Source organism: Dipodomys merriami, unplaced genomic scaffold, assembly GCF_024711535.1.
Source record: "Dipodomys merriami isolate MVZ:Mamm:240054 unplaced genomic scaffold, mDipMer1.0.p SCAF_15, whole genome shotgun sequence".
NCBI lineage: Eukaryota > Metazoa > Chordata > Mammalia > Rodentia > Heteromyidae > Dipodomys > Dipodomys merriami.
The window spans coordinates 21,593,915-21,612,295 of NW_027202826.1; the positions used below are offsets into that span (position 1 = coordinate 21,593,915).

Here is an 18,381-nt window from a genome sequence, read left to right on the forward strand (position 1 = left end):
ATTGGTCAGAGGTTGCCCCCCCCCCCTCGCCCCCTCCCACGTCCCCAGTCCACTTTAGGGAATTACACTAAGAAAATGATCTCAAAGAAGAGAAAACCCTGTACAAGTTTATTGCATTACTACAGAACCCCTGCGGATTATCCTTTTGTTTTCACTCATGTCCTTGGCGCCAAAATGAGGAATTTTCCACGTAGTGGTTGTAGTGGTCAGCTCATTCATCAGGTAAGAGGCCACATCTTTTTAGTGTCTTCAGGCCCACATGGTCTCTCTGTTGCCCTGGGGCTGTATTGCTGTGGCTCTGCCCCACTTTTTCCTCTTCTTGCTGTCTTGGGACCTTTGTGCTTGATATTGTCTGCATGGGTACTCTTGCCCTGAGACCCGCCTGGGCTCACTCTTCCTGCTTTCCCACCCTTTGTGTGGTGTTTGTTCCCAAGAAAGCCCACCTGGACCAGCTCAGCTCCTCCTCCTGATGTTCTCTTTCTGTAAGTTTTATTTTCACAATTTAAGAAATCAGTACATTAATGGAAGTTTAAACAATTTATTTTCCCCTTGTACTCTATGTTATCTCTCAGAGATTAAGGCATTTCCAAAACAAATCAAGAAAATACTGTTTCTACTCTTTTTTATGAAGCTCCCTGTGACTATATCTTCTGCTGTAAAACAGAGCCACTATGAGCTTTATCTTCATCACAGGTGACAGAGCATGCAGCGTGGAAACAATGCAAGATGTATAGCCAGACAGTCATAATTTCTAATTCTGGCTTTCAAATTGTGATTTGGGGCATATTACAAAACTTTCTCAGGGCCTCAAATGGACAACACCTGTTTTTTTTGTTTTTTTATGGCGGTTATGGGGATTGAACTCTGGGCCTGGGCACTGTCCCTCAGCATTTCAGCTCAAGGCTAGTGCTCTACCATTTAAGCCACAGTGCCACTTCCAGCTTTTTCTGTTCATGTGGTACTGAGGAATGGAACCTTGGGCTTCATGCATGAGAAGCAAGCACTCTATCACTGAGCCACCTTCCCAGCCCGACATCTATATCCACATATAAAACAAAACAGTGCTTGGTGCACAGAAAGTACTCAGAAAATGGAAGTACTACCCCAGGTATTTGATGATCACAAATTGCACTAGTAATTGCAGTGCTGATAATAAGAGAAAAAAGGGAGAAGAAATAAGGAAGAGAATCATCAAGAGAGCTACACAACTCAGGCAGTGTGAAAGTACAAGACATGTTCACAGAGGAGTGAGAAGCAGTGTTGTTTTATTATCAAGAACATGGGATGACACTGCAGGCATTTTGAAAGTAATATTGGAGAAGATCTACTTCCCCCAGGACTGGGATTTGGATTCAGGGCCTCCACTTGTGGGATGCCCTAGCCCTTTTGGCTGTAGTTATTTTTTTCACAGAGGCTGGCCTTGGATCACTTCTGTCTCAGACACCTGTAAGGCTGGTATTTCAGGAGTGCCCCTACTAGCCACAGTGTGAGATCTGTGCTTTAGGAAAATCACAGGAAATGTGGAGAACAGGATGGAGAGAAACTAGAGACAAGACATCATTTAGCATATGGACTAGGACAAGGGGGTTAAGGCAGAAGGGCTAGACATTGGAGTCATGGAGAAGAAGCAGGAAACTGTCACAGGAGTCCAGTAAAAGAAAGAAAAAAAACCCAGCAGAGCAAAATTTCCTGAAAATGTTCATTCTAGCAAGCACGGGGGGAGGATGAGCGCTGACGGCTCACACTTGTAATCTTCGCTATTGAACAGTCTGAAACCTGGAGGAGAAAGGTTCAGAAAGTCTATGAAAGTCTATGATTATCCAGAAAAAAAAGCAAGACAAGGGACTGGGAATGTGGCTTAGTGGTAGAGTGCTTGCCTAGCATGCATGGAGCCCTGGGTTCCATTCCTCAGTACCACATAAGCAAAAAAGGTGGAAGTGGTGCTGTGGCTCACTTGGTAGAGTGCTAACCTTGAGCAAAAGCAGCTCAGGGACAGTGCTCAGGCCCTGAGTTCAAGCCCCAGGACTGGCAAAAGCAAATTCTAAATATAAAAAAAAAGCAAGACAAGTCTTTACTCAAGTAGAAGAGCATCAGCCATGAATGAAAAAGCCAAATGAGGGCTGGGAAGGTGGCTCAGTGGTAGAGCGCTTGCCTTGCATGCATGAGGCCCTGGGTTCGATTCCTCAGCACCACATAAGCAAAAAGAAAAAAGCCAGAACTGGTGCTGTGGCTCAAGTGGTAGAGTGCTAGCCTTGAGCTGAATAGCTGAGGGACAGCGCCCAGGCCCAGAGTTCAGGCCCCACAACTGGACCCCCCCCCCCCCGCCCAAAAAAAACGCCAAGTGAAAATATGAGGGCCTAAATTTAAGCCCCAGTACCAGCACCTAAAACAATGACAGAGAAAGAAAAGCCAACAATCAAGTTTGAGGACAAGAGAGGCCAAAGGCATTTAAAAAGATATCAATAGGCAAAGCATAGGAGTAAGACCTGGACACCTTCCAAAGACATGAAGCCATCACCATGAAGAAGAGAACTGACAGAAACAATAAAAAAAGATGTTAGGATCTCCAAAATACAGGGAAGAGTTCAATAACTATAATGAAGTTACACAGACACTGGGAAGAAAGGACAGAGGTTGGCTAAATAAAGGCTTTTCCAGCAAAGAAATAACATGGCATAAAAATAAGAATTTTACTGTAACCCCTCTGTATGGTATTTTCACAATTAAAAAAAATAAAAACAGCAGCATCTGTAAACATTTTATTGATGAATTGAGTTGGTGATTTTTACATTTAATCTATAGACACACAAGCTACTAAAATCATTATTTCTTCAAAACAATGTCCCCAGATTCCTGCTATGAAATTAAGCCAAATCTTTTCTTTTTATATATCAATAAATGTCCAGAGGAGACAAATCAAAAAATTATTTATTTACATATTGCATATTTCAAAAATGTCAATGAAATTTCAACATAAAGTTAGCAAATACTTATAGACCTGCTTATTTCTTACATTTAAGAGAGTTCCTTACAGGCTGAAATCTTGATGGCAAAACTTCAAAACCTCCATTCATTTGCCAAGGAAGTGCCAAACTTGCTCTGCTTAAAATGAGGGAAGAAAGGTGGTAAGGGAGGAGTAGAAGTGGAAGAGAGGGAAGGACAAATTTAATTGAAGATCTTTGGGAAGCATTTAGGCAGATAAAGAATAATAATCTCAGTATATCATATTTTTGCTGTCAACATTACTTCCTTCTAAATTCTTGTCTACGTTCTCTCAGTTGGCTCAAACCTTATATAAAACTACATTACAAACTCTAGAACATTCCCACGTTATTTTCTATACTTTATAGGTTTAGTATCCAGTAAACAATACAGAAGTTAAGTGCCCTTCCTATAATGTGGAAAGTTCTAGGAAAATCACCTGCCATAAATTTCACTGCCTATCAATTATCTGAAATGAGACACTATTGTCCTATCAGGAATATAGCTTTGCTTTGCTATGAAATTATGTCCAGGGACAATTCTAAACAGCTACAAATGCATTCAAAGTAAATAGTTCTCATTTTGCCTCTGAATTTGTAAGGTGAATGAATATTCTTGTAGCAGTTTACCCTAGAAAGCTTTGCAATATCTCCAAAGACAAATGATATATATATATATATACATATATGTGCATGTATCTTGAAAAATTTACCCAGAACATTATTACTTGATTTGCCAAACAGCTTCAAATAATGCTAATCAAGAACATGGAATTAACTCAATCCTACTATACATTTTAATTTTAAGGTCTTCAGTTAAAACTCATTACTCTTACAGACATGGGCTTGAACCCAGGGACTCAAGGAAGCCTGGGCAAGTGCTTTCCACTTCAGCCCCAGCCCCTGCCCTTTTGTTTGTATTTTGTTTTTGAGACAGGGTCTCCCTAACTTTGCCAGGGTTGGCCTTGAACTTGGGTCCTCGGTCCTGTGCCTTGAGAGGAGCTAGAATTACAGGCGTATACCACAACATACAGCTTGTGATTCTTTCAAGTTTATCAGAACTAACTACAACTTCTCATTACTTCCTTCATCACATACAAAAATGTCACTGCAATAATAATTTTCTAGTGCAAAAGTAATAAGTACATTTCTCTTCATTTTCTAAAATTAGGAAATTTGGTATTTCATCAGAAAATTTTCATATTTAAAATGTATTTCACCTCATTTATATATTAATTACTTTTCAGTTCCCATTACCATAATAAATAAACTTAGATATCTTGCCTATCAGAATCTAAAATATACGATACCTTCAACATTACTGTCTTTATTCACTGAAGATGTTGTTACCTGAAAGGTAAGAACAGGAAAAAAAAAGTCTTAAAATTATATTTGAATGTGAAAAGTGAAACCAAAAATAATTTCTTCATGAAATTATAAAACAAAGTTGACATCTCAATTCCTTAATCTGAAAACAAAATCCTCTTTACCTTTTATTATTGCTCCTTCTTTCCCACAAAGAAATCAGATGGAGAGTCAAGTGAAAGAGCGCATGCACAAGTATTTCTCAACAAAAACTCATGGGAACCGCTAAGGGCTGGGAACTCAGAATAGGAAGTTTCCTTTCTGTTGTTTCCAAGGCTGAAGTCTTAGGAATGAAAAATCAAACATATACACATGCAAACACATGTGCATGTGTGTGCATGAAGATGCTACATATAATATTTAGTTGTATTCCAGAGATGTGAACTTGCCTGTTTTGGTTTATTATGGTGGTGGCCACAGGTAAAGAGTCTTAGAACAGAGAAAATATAGTCTACAGTACACACATCTGAAAGATTTTCCTGAGATAGAAGACTTTTAAAGTTAACAACAATATCTTTATTTAATTTATTTTTGTTGGCCATGGACTTGAACTCTGGGCCTGGACGCAGCCCCTGAGCTCTTCAGCTCAAGGTGAATGCTCTACCACTTGAGTCACAGTGCCACTGTGGTTAACTGGAGATAAGAGTCCCACAAACTTTCCTGCCTGGGCTGGCTTTGAACCTTGATCCTCAGATCTCAGCCTCCTGAGCAGGAAAGAGCCACCAGCGCTTGGCCTCTATTTTTATTTTAATGTATTACTGGAAGAAACCAATATTCATGGAGAAAGCATAAATCCTGTTATGTAGTTTAATAAATCATTAGAATGAATATATAACTTTTCAGTTCATTACATATTAACTGATCCCTGTGAAGAGGCAGAACATGCCAACCACAGTACACTTAAAACTGCTTCCTTTTTATAACAATAGACTTTCCAGATTCAAGTTTAATAATTAGTTTCTAATTCCCTAAATGTGTCCATCCTTACTATGGAAGACCTGTCTCTGACATTTGAGGTTCAGAACAGACACAAATGGAAGACAACATACCATACACATAAACATTAAACAGTTAAAATAGCCCAAGCTAGCAAAGTAAACAATAGGATATAAAATGTATCCTGCCCAGTTACCTTGTATGACCTTTATTTTTTTTTTTATGGCATGAGAGCTCCATTTACAATTCTAGACACCTCAGAGGCTTGTGACTTGACCTGGTAGAGTAAGGAAAGGGAAAGGCACATGGCCCTGCTTCTGTCTCCCTCTAACACGGGCAGAAACTCCAGGTGGCACACCTGTGCCTGTTTTACCTCCCAATGGCCACTCACTGGCCCCTGCAGAAATGGTGGGCACACAGCCCACACAGTCAGAAGTAAGATCTGGAAGATGTTTGGGTTAGGGACATTTAGGACCTGGTCTCCATAAGGCCCTGGAAACAAGACTCAAGCTGTCTGGAAAAAAAAAAAAAAAAGAATTCCACAGTCTTGGGAAGTCAAAACATACCTAGAACAAGGACTAGCGGTAAGTCCATAACTTTGGTCCCTTAGTCTTCTTGCTCTATGTGTCCTACTGGAAAAGCAGACCAGAGGCAGGGCTCTCCTTGCTTTGGGTAAGAAACCCAGTGAATGGGCTGGGAAGGTGGCTCAGTGGTAGAGCGCTTGCCTTGCATGCCTGAGGCCCTGGGTTCGATTCCTCAGCACCACATAAGCAAAAAGAAAAAAGCTGGAAGTGGCGCTGTGGCTCAAGTGGTAGAGCACTAGCCTTGAGCTGAAGAGCTGAGGGACAGCACCCAGGCCCAGAGTTCAGGCCCCACGACTGGACCCCCCCCACACACACAAAAAAAAAGAAACCCAGTGAAAATGAAAATTTAATTTCTTCAAAATTGAAGTATTTTTCTCATAAATTTATGAGTAGAATTGGAGTGAGTTCTTAATCTAAAGTTAACATCTAAATCAGCAAACTCTGAATAAAGCAAACTGCTTTCCATATGTGGGTGGATGACATAGGTGGACCTCCTCCTTTCCTATCAGTGGAAGCCTGAATAGACAAAAAACCAAAAACCTTACTCTCTTAAATTCTCCAGTAAGGTGTTTACAGACTTTGCACAAATGACTCCTAGGTCGCTAAGCTAACTAGAACTGCATCAACTGCAGATTTGGAACAGTGTCATAATCCTATGAGTCAATCTCTGACAATAAACCTTTTCTTTTTTGTCAGTCCTGGGTCTTGAACTCTGGGCCTGGGCACTGTCCCTGAGCTCTTTTCAGCTCAAGGTGAGTGCTCTACCAGTAAGCCACAGTGCCTCTTCCGGTTTTCTGATGACTTATTAGAGATAAGAGTCTCACAGACCTTCCTGCCCAGGCTGGCTTTGAACTGTCTCAGATCTCAGCCTCCTGAGTAGCTTGGATTACAGGCGTGAGCCAACCACAGGTGCCCTGGCCACAAATAAACCTTTTTATATGCACAGTCATCTGATGTTTAACAGATATAAATTCTGAGAAACATCAAGAAGACAGTAGTACAACAACAAAAAGCAAATAAAGCTATTGAAATTAAATCTAATGCAGATTATTTCTCCTTCACTCAACTCTCCAGTGCTTTTGCACTTTATTCAGAAAAAGAAACATGATCTTGACAGCATCTTTCCTAATTTGCCTCCACCTCTACCCTTAGATCCAAACATTTCCTGTCTCATTTCCTTTCTCCGCACACTCCGTCTTCCAGGAGTTAGTGTAGTCATTTTGACTACTTCCTGAACTGGATATAAGGCATCTTCCTGCCTCATGGCCAAAGTCTGCAATGCTCTTTCTTCAGATTTCTACTTGGCTCATTGCTTTACCTTCTACACTTCTGAGATTAAATTGAAGTTTTCTCACAGGCTGTCTGTGACCACCTTTTAAATAACTACAACTCCCAGGAACTTTGGCCCCTCTCCCTGCTTCCTTCTTATAACAGCATTTATGGTGTACTGACATATTATGTCTTTTACTTACATATTTGTTATATAAGTATCTAACTAAAATCTCATCTCTATCTCCACAAATAAAATCTCATCTTCATGAAGCAGAGGGTTTTTTTTTTTCATCTTTAACACTGCATCCTCATCTTTAATACTCATCCTCAGCAAGGAACTCTTACCACATAGCAAACCCTAATTAAATAGTTGATGAATTAGTAGAAAATAAAACCCTCAACAAATTAAAAGCAGCCATCACAAGCAAGTAACATTTAGGAACATTTTAGTTGATCCTAAAGACCTAAATTCATTAGTTTCTAGTTCATAATTAGTTTTAAAAAGCCCTTAATTTATAAATAGGGTTTCAATTCTAAGATCCCTGCTGAGTGTTTCCTTAGATGCCTACACTACTTAATTATCTGAATTGTAATTTTTCAATTTAGTATTCTCCAAATTAGGCATTAATTTACTAATGAGTTTAGTTGCCTTTATACAGCATTGTCAGTGGGACATGTAAAAATTCATGGATGTCTTCTTGGCTTGGAGAACACTGTGAGATAGGTGAACTAAATAGAAATGAAAAGGGTACTGTTGTAGGAAAAAACTGGGAGAGAGCAAAGAAGTGACACTGTCTAAAAAGAAATGTACTTTTTACCTTACTTATATAACTGTAAGCCCTCTGAACATCACCCCTGCAATTTTTTTTTCAAAGAAAAGGGCACTCTTATCTATTTTATTTCCTTCATTTTCCTTTAGCCAACATGTATCAGCATCAAGAACCTGTTCCCACAGGAACTACATGACATATTACTCACAGAAATATATAAACAATAATGAGCTCCTGATGCCTAGAAACATTTGAAAATGTTACTTAAAAACTCAATGGAAAAAAAACTCAATGAAAAGTTTTTAAAGTTTTTGTTTTAAGTTCCAAGAATTAAGGTTGGAGGTGTGGTTCAGAAGAAATAACCCCACAAAATTATTCCCTGAATTAAAGAAGGATGAGAACTTTTTTTTTTTTTTTTTTAACATTCTGCTTTCCGAAAGAGCTAGAAAAATTTCATTGCTATGTATTTCAACATTTCCATGAGACTTCCCAGGACACTTATTTAATTAATGGGTGCAGTAGATACTTGCTCCTTACCGACTCAACTAATGATCTTGCTTCCTCTTGGGTGCAATGGAAAGGGCTATCACACACCTGCACATTTGTGCTGCACAACAAAAGAGAACATGTTAATACAATGCAAAAGGTGCAATTACCAAAGAACCAACTCCAAATACTCCACCTTGCCTGTATAATTTCAGCCAATGAACAGGAGCTGAATGGACATAAATCAATACAACTAAAGTAACACTGTACTGTCTAGAATAAAAAAGATTTCAAATAATATATAAATTCTAATAATTACCTAGGGTGTATATAAATCTATACAAGTCCAATTCACTTACATTACAGAAAAGTAAAAGTGAACCCATAGCATGGGAGAAATTTTCCTCTATGTGATAAATATTTTAACTAGCAATGGAAGTAGATTCTCTTTGTCAGACAGACAGGTAAGATTAAAGATAACAGGATACTAAATGAAGATTAAAAACTGTTAGACAACTAACTATACAGCAGTTTGGGAAGACAGAAAACCTCATCAGCCAGGATCAGTGAAGTCCAGAGCTTTCCTATTTTGCCTCAAGCTGGCTACTGCCACACAACGTTTGCTTCTAGATTAACCAAGAGGTACCATTTTCCCACAATTACCAAGGCTGAACTTTCAAAATTTCATTAAAGAAATTGGCAGATTAAAATGGATATAGGAAAAAGCAACACAGAGAGGAGTTAAGGCCAAAGGGATTGCCAGTGATTGTCTACTAAAGGAGATAAGTAGGCAAAACACAAACATATTTCTCCTTAGTTGGACCTGGAGGACATTCATTATCAAATTTATCTCCACAACTTCTTTGTGAAATACGTGGGGGGGGGTCTGTGATAAGGAGACCTATTTATTTATTTTGTAAACTGTATCTGTCTATAATTGACAACAGTGATTACAGTGTTCATTTAGGGTTCCATCCAGACTCATAATGGGAAACTTATTTTCATTCTCAGCATGAATAAAACTAGAATCTTACTATGTGTAGCTCCAGGATGGCCTTGAACTTCAGACCCTCTTGCCTTAGCCTCCTGTGTGCTATCATTATTAGAATGCATCATCATGTTTGGTTCAGCAAGAATAAAATTTGATCTAAGTTGGCAATACCATCTTTAAACTATATCTTTTTGTATTCTATTTTCCACAGTTCATTTAAAAGCAATTTGAAAACTGAAAAAGGTATGACCTTGTAATTCAGATGTTATCCTAAGGAAATGATAATAACAATAAATAGATCCAGGCCCCCTAAAAATAGATACTGCTAGCTCTCTGGAGAAAGCATGGTGTACCTTGCATGCATGAGGCCATGGGTTTGGTTCCTCAGCACCACATACACAGAAAAAGCCAGCAGTGGGCACTGTGGCTCAAGTGGTAGAGCACTAGCCTTGAGCTGAAGAGCTGAGGGACAGTGCCCAGGCCCAGAGTTCAGGTCCCATGATTGGAAAAAAAAAAAAAAAAGAAAGAAAAAAAAGAAAGCATGGTGTACACTAAATATGTTTTTAATATTATAACTCAAACAAATGCCTTCTGTGTTAATTCTTAGAAAATGGTGGTGAGAAATAGGGAAGGTGGGGTGTTATCCTTCCCTATATAAAACTGTCAGAAAAAAAGGGGAGAATACCCAATTAAATTTGAATTTCCAGATAAACTTTTTGTTGTTGTTGTGGTTGTAGGGCTTGGGGCTTGAACTCAGGGCCTGGTCACTGTCCTTGAGCCTTTTTGTGCTCAAGGTTAGCATTTTACCACTTAAGCCACAGCACCACTTCCAGTTTTTGAGTGGTTGATTAGAGACAGGAGTCTCACGGGGTCTTTTCTGGCTAGACTGGCTTCAAACTATGATCATCAGATATCAGCCTGCTGAGTAGCTAGGATTACAGGCATGAGCCACCAGTACCCGGCCAGATAAACTTTTTTAAGTCTAAGTATGTGCCAAGTATTGAGAGGAACATACTTTTCTGGATGCTGGGATACAATATTAACCCGTGGAACTCATAATCAACAGGATTCTTCAGCTCTCAAACTTTGCCCCTGGCCTTTGGGAGGAAAAACAGTAGAGTCACAGGGGGAGAAGGAAAGAAGGAGGGAAAGGAGGAGGATGTTCATTCCTACTATAAATCAGATTAAATCAATTAAAAAGAATGTGCTTTCTTTGGTGTAGTTAGATACTTAATCTTCAGTCCTAAAATTCTAAATGCCCAGGGCTGAAGAAACTGAACAGTTTATAAACATTACATATTACATATAAGCATTACATATATTTATGTACATATGCACAACTTTTCTGGCCAAACTAAGCAGACATGACATTACAGCAAAGAATTAGCAATATAAAAAATGTACAACAAGCCCAAATTGCATTTAAAGGTAATTAAAAGAAATTAATTTATAAAATAACCGATCGAATATAAAGAAATAGAAATAGATGATTACCTGAAAATAACAAACAGATAAAAAGGATGAAACTGATAGGTCCAGTAACATGGAACTTTAGTAAATGGAAAATTATTTCTTCAAGTCAGTCTCCAATCAAAGGCCCCATTCATGAGATTCCCAAAGACAATGGCCAGGATACAGATTTATAGTTTTACCAAGGTTTCCCACTCTAGATCAAACAGTCAAGAACAAAGGAGAGAAAAATACAAGGAGCTAAGACTGACAATGATTCTGGATAAACATTAGAGTTTATAGGAGGAAGTAGTATGGGCGAATGTTCACAAAGCTAAGTAGAACTGCAGCTTCCAGTACATAAAAGTACTTGCCACAAATTACATGCCTCTTTACTCCAGAAAGCAAAAAAGAAATAATTTCAACACTTAATTTGAATTGAATATATATTCCTTACTCAATAAGCATATTGACATGAGCTTATGTGTCAAATCCAATTTACATATAATGTGCTATGATATAGACCTAACACAGAGCATGAAAACATGCAGCAATGTGAAGTGTGCAGAGATGATGTTTGGACTTCCTCTTGAAGAGCAGAAGTTCATCAAGGAAACAGAGGGATAGGAGACAAAATATGAGGCTTGTGCATTGTTTAGGAGATTATTTCAATCCTGAATTGAAGGAGTTGCATTAGGCCTAAAACAAATTCTGAATTTAGTGTACAGAATATATTAAATAAGAGAATGGATGTTAACAAAATACTGTGAGTAAAGAACTTATGAGTTACTGTAATCAAGCAGTTTTATATGTAGAAGGATATTCAAAAGTCAATCACAACTTGAAAAACTTGAAAGACAGAAGGACCAAAATAAATACTGTGAGAAGCCAGAGTACATTTCTGATTTCTTAAAATCAGAAAACTGTATTTGAAGAGAAGGAGAGAGAGGCTGAAAGGGAAACCCTTATGTCATAAAATTTTATTTCTCCTATAACAGAATATATATTATATATTTATTCATAAGTATACTTATTTCTCCTATAACAGAAAACTAAAAGTTTTCTCAGGTAAGAATAATGAAAATTCTCTGTTCCAAGAATAAATAGCTTTCAGAGTACAAATTACCACCAGTAAAAAGTTACTTTCAGAGAACTACTCAAAGTATCAATGAAAAATGCAGCGGTCCCAGAAACAAAAGTCATAATCTGGATTAAAAAAAGTAGCAGAGGGGCTGGGAATGTGTGGCTCAGTGGTAGAGTGCTTGCCTAGCATGCATGAAGCCCTGGGTTAGATTCTTCCGTACCACATAAGCAGAAAAAGCCAGAAGTGGCGCTGTGACTCAAGTGGTAGAGTGCTAGCAAAAGAAACTTAGGGACAGTGTCCAGGTCCTAAGTCCAAGCCCCAGGACTGGCAAAAACAATAAAAATTTATAATTCTTTCCAAGTCTTTCCATTCCCTAACAAATGGAGCAATGTCATTCTTTCTGATGGAGGCATAGAATTCCATTGTGTATATATACCACATTTTCTTGACCCATTCATCTACTGAGGGGCATCTGGGTTGGTTCCATATCTTAGCTATGGTAAGAATTATATTAAGTAAAGTAAGCCAGACACAAAGAAACATAGGTCCCATGGTTTCCCTTATTTGCAATAACTAATACGTGTAGGACAAGCAGAAAAGGCCCAAAGCAACGTACGTATGACCATAAGATGATGTCAAGAGAAATGAACCCTAAGATAGGAACACAAATGTCTTTTTTTCCTTCTTGCTATTGCTTCTAATGTATTTATAATGTACCATGTGTTTTTTTTTTTTGTTTCTTTGTATGTTCCTCCCCCACAGTATAACCCCTATTTTCACTGTATTTGATGTTGGTGCCCTTCATCTTGTATATACACTTCTCTAATTTGGGGAGGGGAAGAGAAAAAAACAAAATGCTAAAAGAAGGATACAGGTTGACCCACTGTAACAATGAGATGTACAAAACACTATGTTGAAAATGAATTTTACAACTTCGGCAGGAGGGGGGACAGTTGTGGAGATGGGATGGAAGGGATAGTAGGGGGAAAACAGAGGAAGAGGTAACAATGCTCAAGAGGAAATGTACTCATTACCTTGCTCATGTTACTGTAACCCCTCTGTACAACATTTTATAATAAAAACGTGCAAAAAAAAGTAGAAGATATTTTTAGGCTTTAAAATATTATTCAATAGTTAACTGCACTAGATGTCCATTGGTGAGTCCAAGATCTTTAGGAATTTTTTCTAAAGAAGGATCTAGATGAAGTCTTAAAGGATAAATTAGCTCATTCAAAAATGAGATCATCATTGACGCAAAGATGACAAAAGAACACCGGCCTAGCACATGAAGGATATGGACTTTGTAGGAATCCTTGTTGTAGCCCAAAGTAGAAGAAGGAAGTGATAGAAACGAGGCTAGGAAGGTAATGAGATGGGACCTTGGAAGGTCTTGTTTGATCTCTCATGAAAAGTTTAGATTTCTTAGTTCTTAAGTAGAAACTCATCAGAAATATGTCTGGAGTGTTGAAATCATACCTGGCTTAGATCCCACTTCCCCAGAGATCCTAATAAACATTCAGAGGAGGCGACACTGCATCTGAACTTTCCAATGCTTCCCTAAGTCATTCTGAAGTGGTCTGGGTACAAGGATTGAGAGAATGGCTGTAGTGAAGAGCGTGGATCTAACCCACACTGCACAAAGAAAACGGGTGAGGAGGGGACCAGGAAGGAAAGGAGGCTTGCTCCTTCAGCAACAGTACACTGCAAGGGGAAGGCTCCTCATTACACAAAGGCAAAAGAAGTAACTCTACTTTACAAATTAAGCACTAATAAAAAGAGTGGATAAAACAGATTAAAATTCCCATGCTTTTCACTTTAAGTGCTTACAATTTATCTCAAAATTAATTTTTTTGTGAGCATGTGCTGGTACTGGGGACTTGAACTCAGGGCCTCATGCTCTCATTTGGCTTTTTGGCTGAGGGTTGGCACTCTACCAACTAAGCCCTACCTCCAATTCTAGCATTCTGATAATTAATAGGCGGTAAGAGTCCTGTGGATGTTCTTGTCCAGGCTGACCTCAAACCACAATCCTCAAATCTCAGCCTCATGAGTAGCTAGTATTACAGGTGTGAGCCACCAGCATCTGGCTTACTGCCTCAAAATTCTTAAGTTAAAATTCTGTTGGGGGTTGGGAGCATGGTTAAGTTGGTAGAGCATTAGGTAATGGGCAAAAGCATTGGGTACCGAGTTGGAGTCCCAGTTGTGAGATATGTAGACAAGGTAACAGAATGTTGGTGTGACTACACTTGAATCTGAATTCCCCCTCCACGCCCAAACCTGTGCGCTGCAAGTCTGGTCTCCAGTGTGATGGTGATGAGATGCTGGAAGCTTTCAGGTAGAGCCTACTGGGGGGATGATTGGGTCATGACTGCCCTCTTGAGATCAATGTAGGTCTCACCAGAGTGGATTAATACCAACTGTTATAGAAGATGGAGGCCAGTCCCTTCCAAGGCTCAGGTCTTGAGTCACCTCTTCATGTGCTTCTACTGTGTGATGTCGTCTGCCATTAAGCCTTTTCCACAGGCAAATAGATGCTAAGCCCTCTACGCTGTAAGCCAAAAAACTTCTTTTCTTGACACACTACCCAGCTTCAGATACTTTGTTATAGCAACACAGACAAAGACAACTGCTAAGATAGGTTTGGAATTTGGGTTTAAATACTCTACTGAGTGAATATGTTACTTAAATGTCATGTAGTTTCAATTTCCTACTGTGTAAGTGGAGAGTGTAACATATTTTATCTTGAAATTAATGGAAGAAACCATATAAGACACTCAAGTTCTGGAACAGTGTAATAATGGTCAATAAATGTCACTTTTATTGTAATGCAATCCCTAGATGGGTTACTGCAAAAACACATCATAACTTAGAACTAAAGTTCCCTTCAGAGTAAAGATAAGTAGAAGAATCAGCACAGAAGGAATGACAGCAGACTGAGGATAACTGGGAAACAATGGGATCACATGGGGGAAGCTAGTAACTCTTTAGGAAGTATAGCTGTGTGCTAATGAGTGAGTTCCTTCCATTTCTTCTGATTCAGAGGGGCCATGATGTTGGGGGCCTGCTCCCCAGGTTTACTATGTGACTTTGCTTCACCAAGAGTCACTTATGTCAGTTGTAGTTATTACTGTAATTTTACAATATAAGTAGTAATCACTCTTATTAATAAAAGGAATGTGGTAAGAAACTATGTAAATCTCACAACTAGGAAGTCTGTAAACAATAGCAAGGCTCTATAAAGTCTCAATAGAGGTAAACTGCTAGGTGCTAAGGTTTCTTTTTGTTGATGGTACTAGGATTGGAAACTGAAGACCTTTTGCTTCCTGGTCAAATGCTCTATCACGTGAGCCAATCTCCCAGCCCTTGGTTTGCTTCAGTTATTACTTGAATATGGACATGTTTTTGCCCAGGCTGACCTAAATCACAAGCCTCTTATTCCTATCTCCCATGTAATAGAAATGACAGGCATACACCACCATACTAAGCTTACTGGATTTGATTATGAGGAACTCACTAAATTTCTGCCTGGGCTACTCTGAAACCTTGCCCTTCTCATCTCTAACTCTCCAGTAGCTGGGATTACAGTTATAAGCCACTGCTCCCATTCTGTAACAGTTTTTATGTTGAGGTATTTAAAGATTATAAAAATCTTTATTTTCTATTCTGCTTTTGTTGGTGTATGTATAGAAAAATCTACATGGGATCTGTACAGAAAAGATCTGAGCCCTGCATCCAAAGACTGGTAAATATATTAAATGTTTAAAATAAATGTTTTATGTATGCTACATGTTACTACCGTTTGACGACTCTTAATAAGCTAATAATCCTGATCATGTTGGACAAGACTTACTAAGAGATGATGTGGTGGGTGTGTTGGGAAGGATGGGGAGAATGATGAAAGGGATGACATCAATCAAGATGCACTGAACTCATAAACTGACCTGCTGAATGGTAACTCCTCTGCACAACGACTTAAAAACAATTTTAAAAAGTGTGTTAGTTGTTAGACTATTACTACTATATTTTCAAAAGTTGAAAAGTTGCTATTTTTTACACATACACACACTGCACATACAGTATTACAATCAAATGCCTAATTTGCTTGTCAGTGTCTGGACAATGGCAATTCCTAGCTTCACAGAGCAGAACTCTAACACCCACTGCATAGATGTTTTATACTTTTTAAATGAAAAATAATTGAAATTAACATAGAAAAGGCAATTTTGGGGAGTTCAAGTGGTAGAACACCTGCCTGATAAATGCAAGGCTCTAAGTTCAAATACAAGTACTGCCAAAAAGAAAAAAAGACCCCCAAACAAAAACTGTAATCCTAGTTACTCAAGAGGCCTAGATCTGAGAATCATGGTTCAAAGCCAGCCTCAGCAGTCCATGAGAATCTTATCTCTAATCAAAAAGCTGACAGTAGAGCTGTGGCACAAGTGGTAGAACACTAGCCTTAAGTGAAAAAGCTAAGGGACAGCCCCAGGACCTGAGTTCAAGCTCCAGTACTGGCACAAACAAAAAGACAAATTCTTACCATTTTATACCTCCTCCATCGCACCTCTTCATAAGTAATGCTTTCCAACATTCATGAGCAGATTTAATAACTTCAAGAGCAAAAGCCTAGGTTCAACCAAGAATAGACATAGCAATCACATTGTTATGTTAACCCAGAACTAATCTCACTATAACACTGTTACATGAGCAGGAGCGCCAGAACCAGGGTAACTTGAGTATAAACCTGGCTTCCTTACTTACCAAAGTTAACAACTCTAGGGGTAGTCTTACTGTCACTAAGTCTCAGTTCCCTCATAACTAAATGAGAACAATGGAAATAGTCTGTTTCAGGGGCTGGCAAACTAGTGCCTGTGGATTACATCAGCCCTGGCAGTTGTTAGCTTGTGCTGCTTTAATAAATACTACAATGACAGAGATCAGTGTTGTGACTAAATTAAAGTCCAGAAAGCCTAAAAAAGTAACCATATGATCCTATATGGAAATAGTTTGCCAGTCCCTGACCTTAACTATAGAACTGAACAAAGGATAAAAATGCTGTATGTGAAATGCTAAGCTTAGCTCCAATACTCTTGGATTCTGAAATATAATATAATCAGAAATTTAACCTTTAAAATAAAAGTTCTCTCAGGGTTACTATTGGCTAAAATAACAGAGAATAGTTTAATTTTCAATGAAGCAGTGCTGGAAAATCTTGCTTAAGATATAACACAAGGAAAATAATTTATTGTCTGGATCATACAAGAAAAAACTGTTAGCCAAATATGTTCTGTTAACTGTGAGTACTTGGAAGCCATTCTAGAACTTGCTTAAGGAGCTAGGAGAAAAATACCAGAATAGAAAAACATGGAAAGTCATCCTTTCAATTATGCTAATTAATTTTTTTAAAGTTTGGCTCCCTTGTTTTTGTGGTGGTCTTGGGCACTGTTCCTGAGCTTTTTTTTTTTCCTTTTTTTTTTTGGGTCCGGTCGTGGAGCCTGAACTCTGGGTCTGGGTGCTGTCCCTTAGCTCTTCAGCTCAAGGCTAGCATTCTACCACTTGAGCCTCAGCGCCACTTCCGGCTTTTTTCTTTTTTGCTTATGTGGTACTGAGGAATCGAACCCAGGGCCTCAGGCATACAAGGCAAGCGCTCTACCACTGAGCTACCTTCCCAGCCCCTTTTTTTCCCTCTTTGCTCAAGATCAGTACCCTACTATTTGAGCCACAGCTTCACTCCAGGTTTTTGCTAGTCAGTTGAAGGTGACTCTCAGATTTTCGGTCTAGGCTGGCTTCAAACCGTGATCCTTAGATCTCTGCCTCCTGAGTACTTAGATTTACAGGTGTGAGCCACCACCAGCACCTTGTAGGCTCTATGTTTTAAACTTTGCAATAAAGAGCAATGTATAGAATGATTATATTCTGAAGGAGTTATAAAAATGACCCAGTTTTCGGACAGAGAAGTTTCATGACATGACAGAACTACCCTAAGGCAATAAAGGGACATGAAAATATGTATTTAGAGGAATTAGATAAAAATAATTTAGTATACAAATTTCCAATATTTAATTCTAAAAAGAATGCAGTCTAAAATAAAAAGTTTTATGTTTGTACTTAATAATCTTAATAATCTTAAAGAAGCTGACATTAAGGGTTCACTTAAGGTGTCTCTCAAAAACTACAAAATCCAGCTATCAACTTACATACATTCTTATATCATCTAATCTAAATTTTAAGTTCTCATTACTGTGTCTTATTTCACTTGTAAAATATACTTTATTTACTAGTACCAGTTTAGATGTTTGTAGATAATTGGCACTTACTGTAACAATCTGAAAAACTGACTTCATGGTCTATTTTCTCCATTGGTAACACATCAGAGACAATTTATGGTAACTTGGCATTCTAATAGAAAAATCCTATGACAGTAAGGGAACTCAGGCTTCTTAATTACTGAGTAGTTTATTTTGGG

The 18,381-nt window shown here is 38.5% G+C and overlaps 1 protein-coding gene across 2 annotated transcripts in view; it reads right to left on the bottom strand.

Moving 5' to 3' along the window:
* Positions 1–2,911: 2,911 nt before the first annotated feature.
* Ppa2 (inorganic pyrophosphatase 2) overlaps positions 2,912–18,381 on the bottom strand; it is a 53,417-nt gene continuing 37,947 nt past the window's right edge. The window contains exons 9-12 of one of the 2 annotated variants that reach the window (XM_070022384.1): positions 16,456–16,541; positions 8,446–8,515; positions 4,292–4,331; positions 2,912–3,099 (exon numbers count right to left, since the gene is read on the bottom strand). In XM_070022384.1, the coding sequence (XP_069878485.1) occupies positions 3,071–3,099; positions 4,292–4,331; positions 8,446–8,515; positions 16,456–16,541 (225 nt within the window). In that variant the 3' untranslated portion in view covers positions 2,912–3,070. Of the gene's footprint in view, positions 3,103–4,291; positions 4,332–8,445; positions 8,516–16,455; positions 16,542–18,381 lie in introns of both variants that reach the window. The other variant, XM_070022383.1, reaches the window with a different exon arrangement.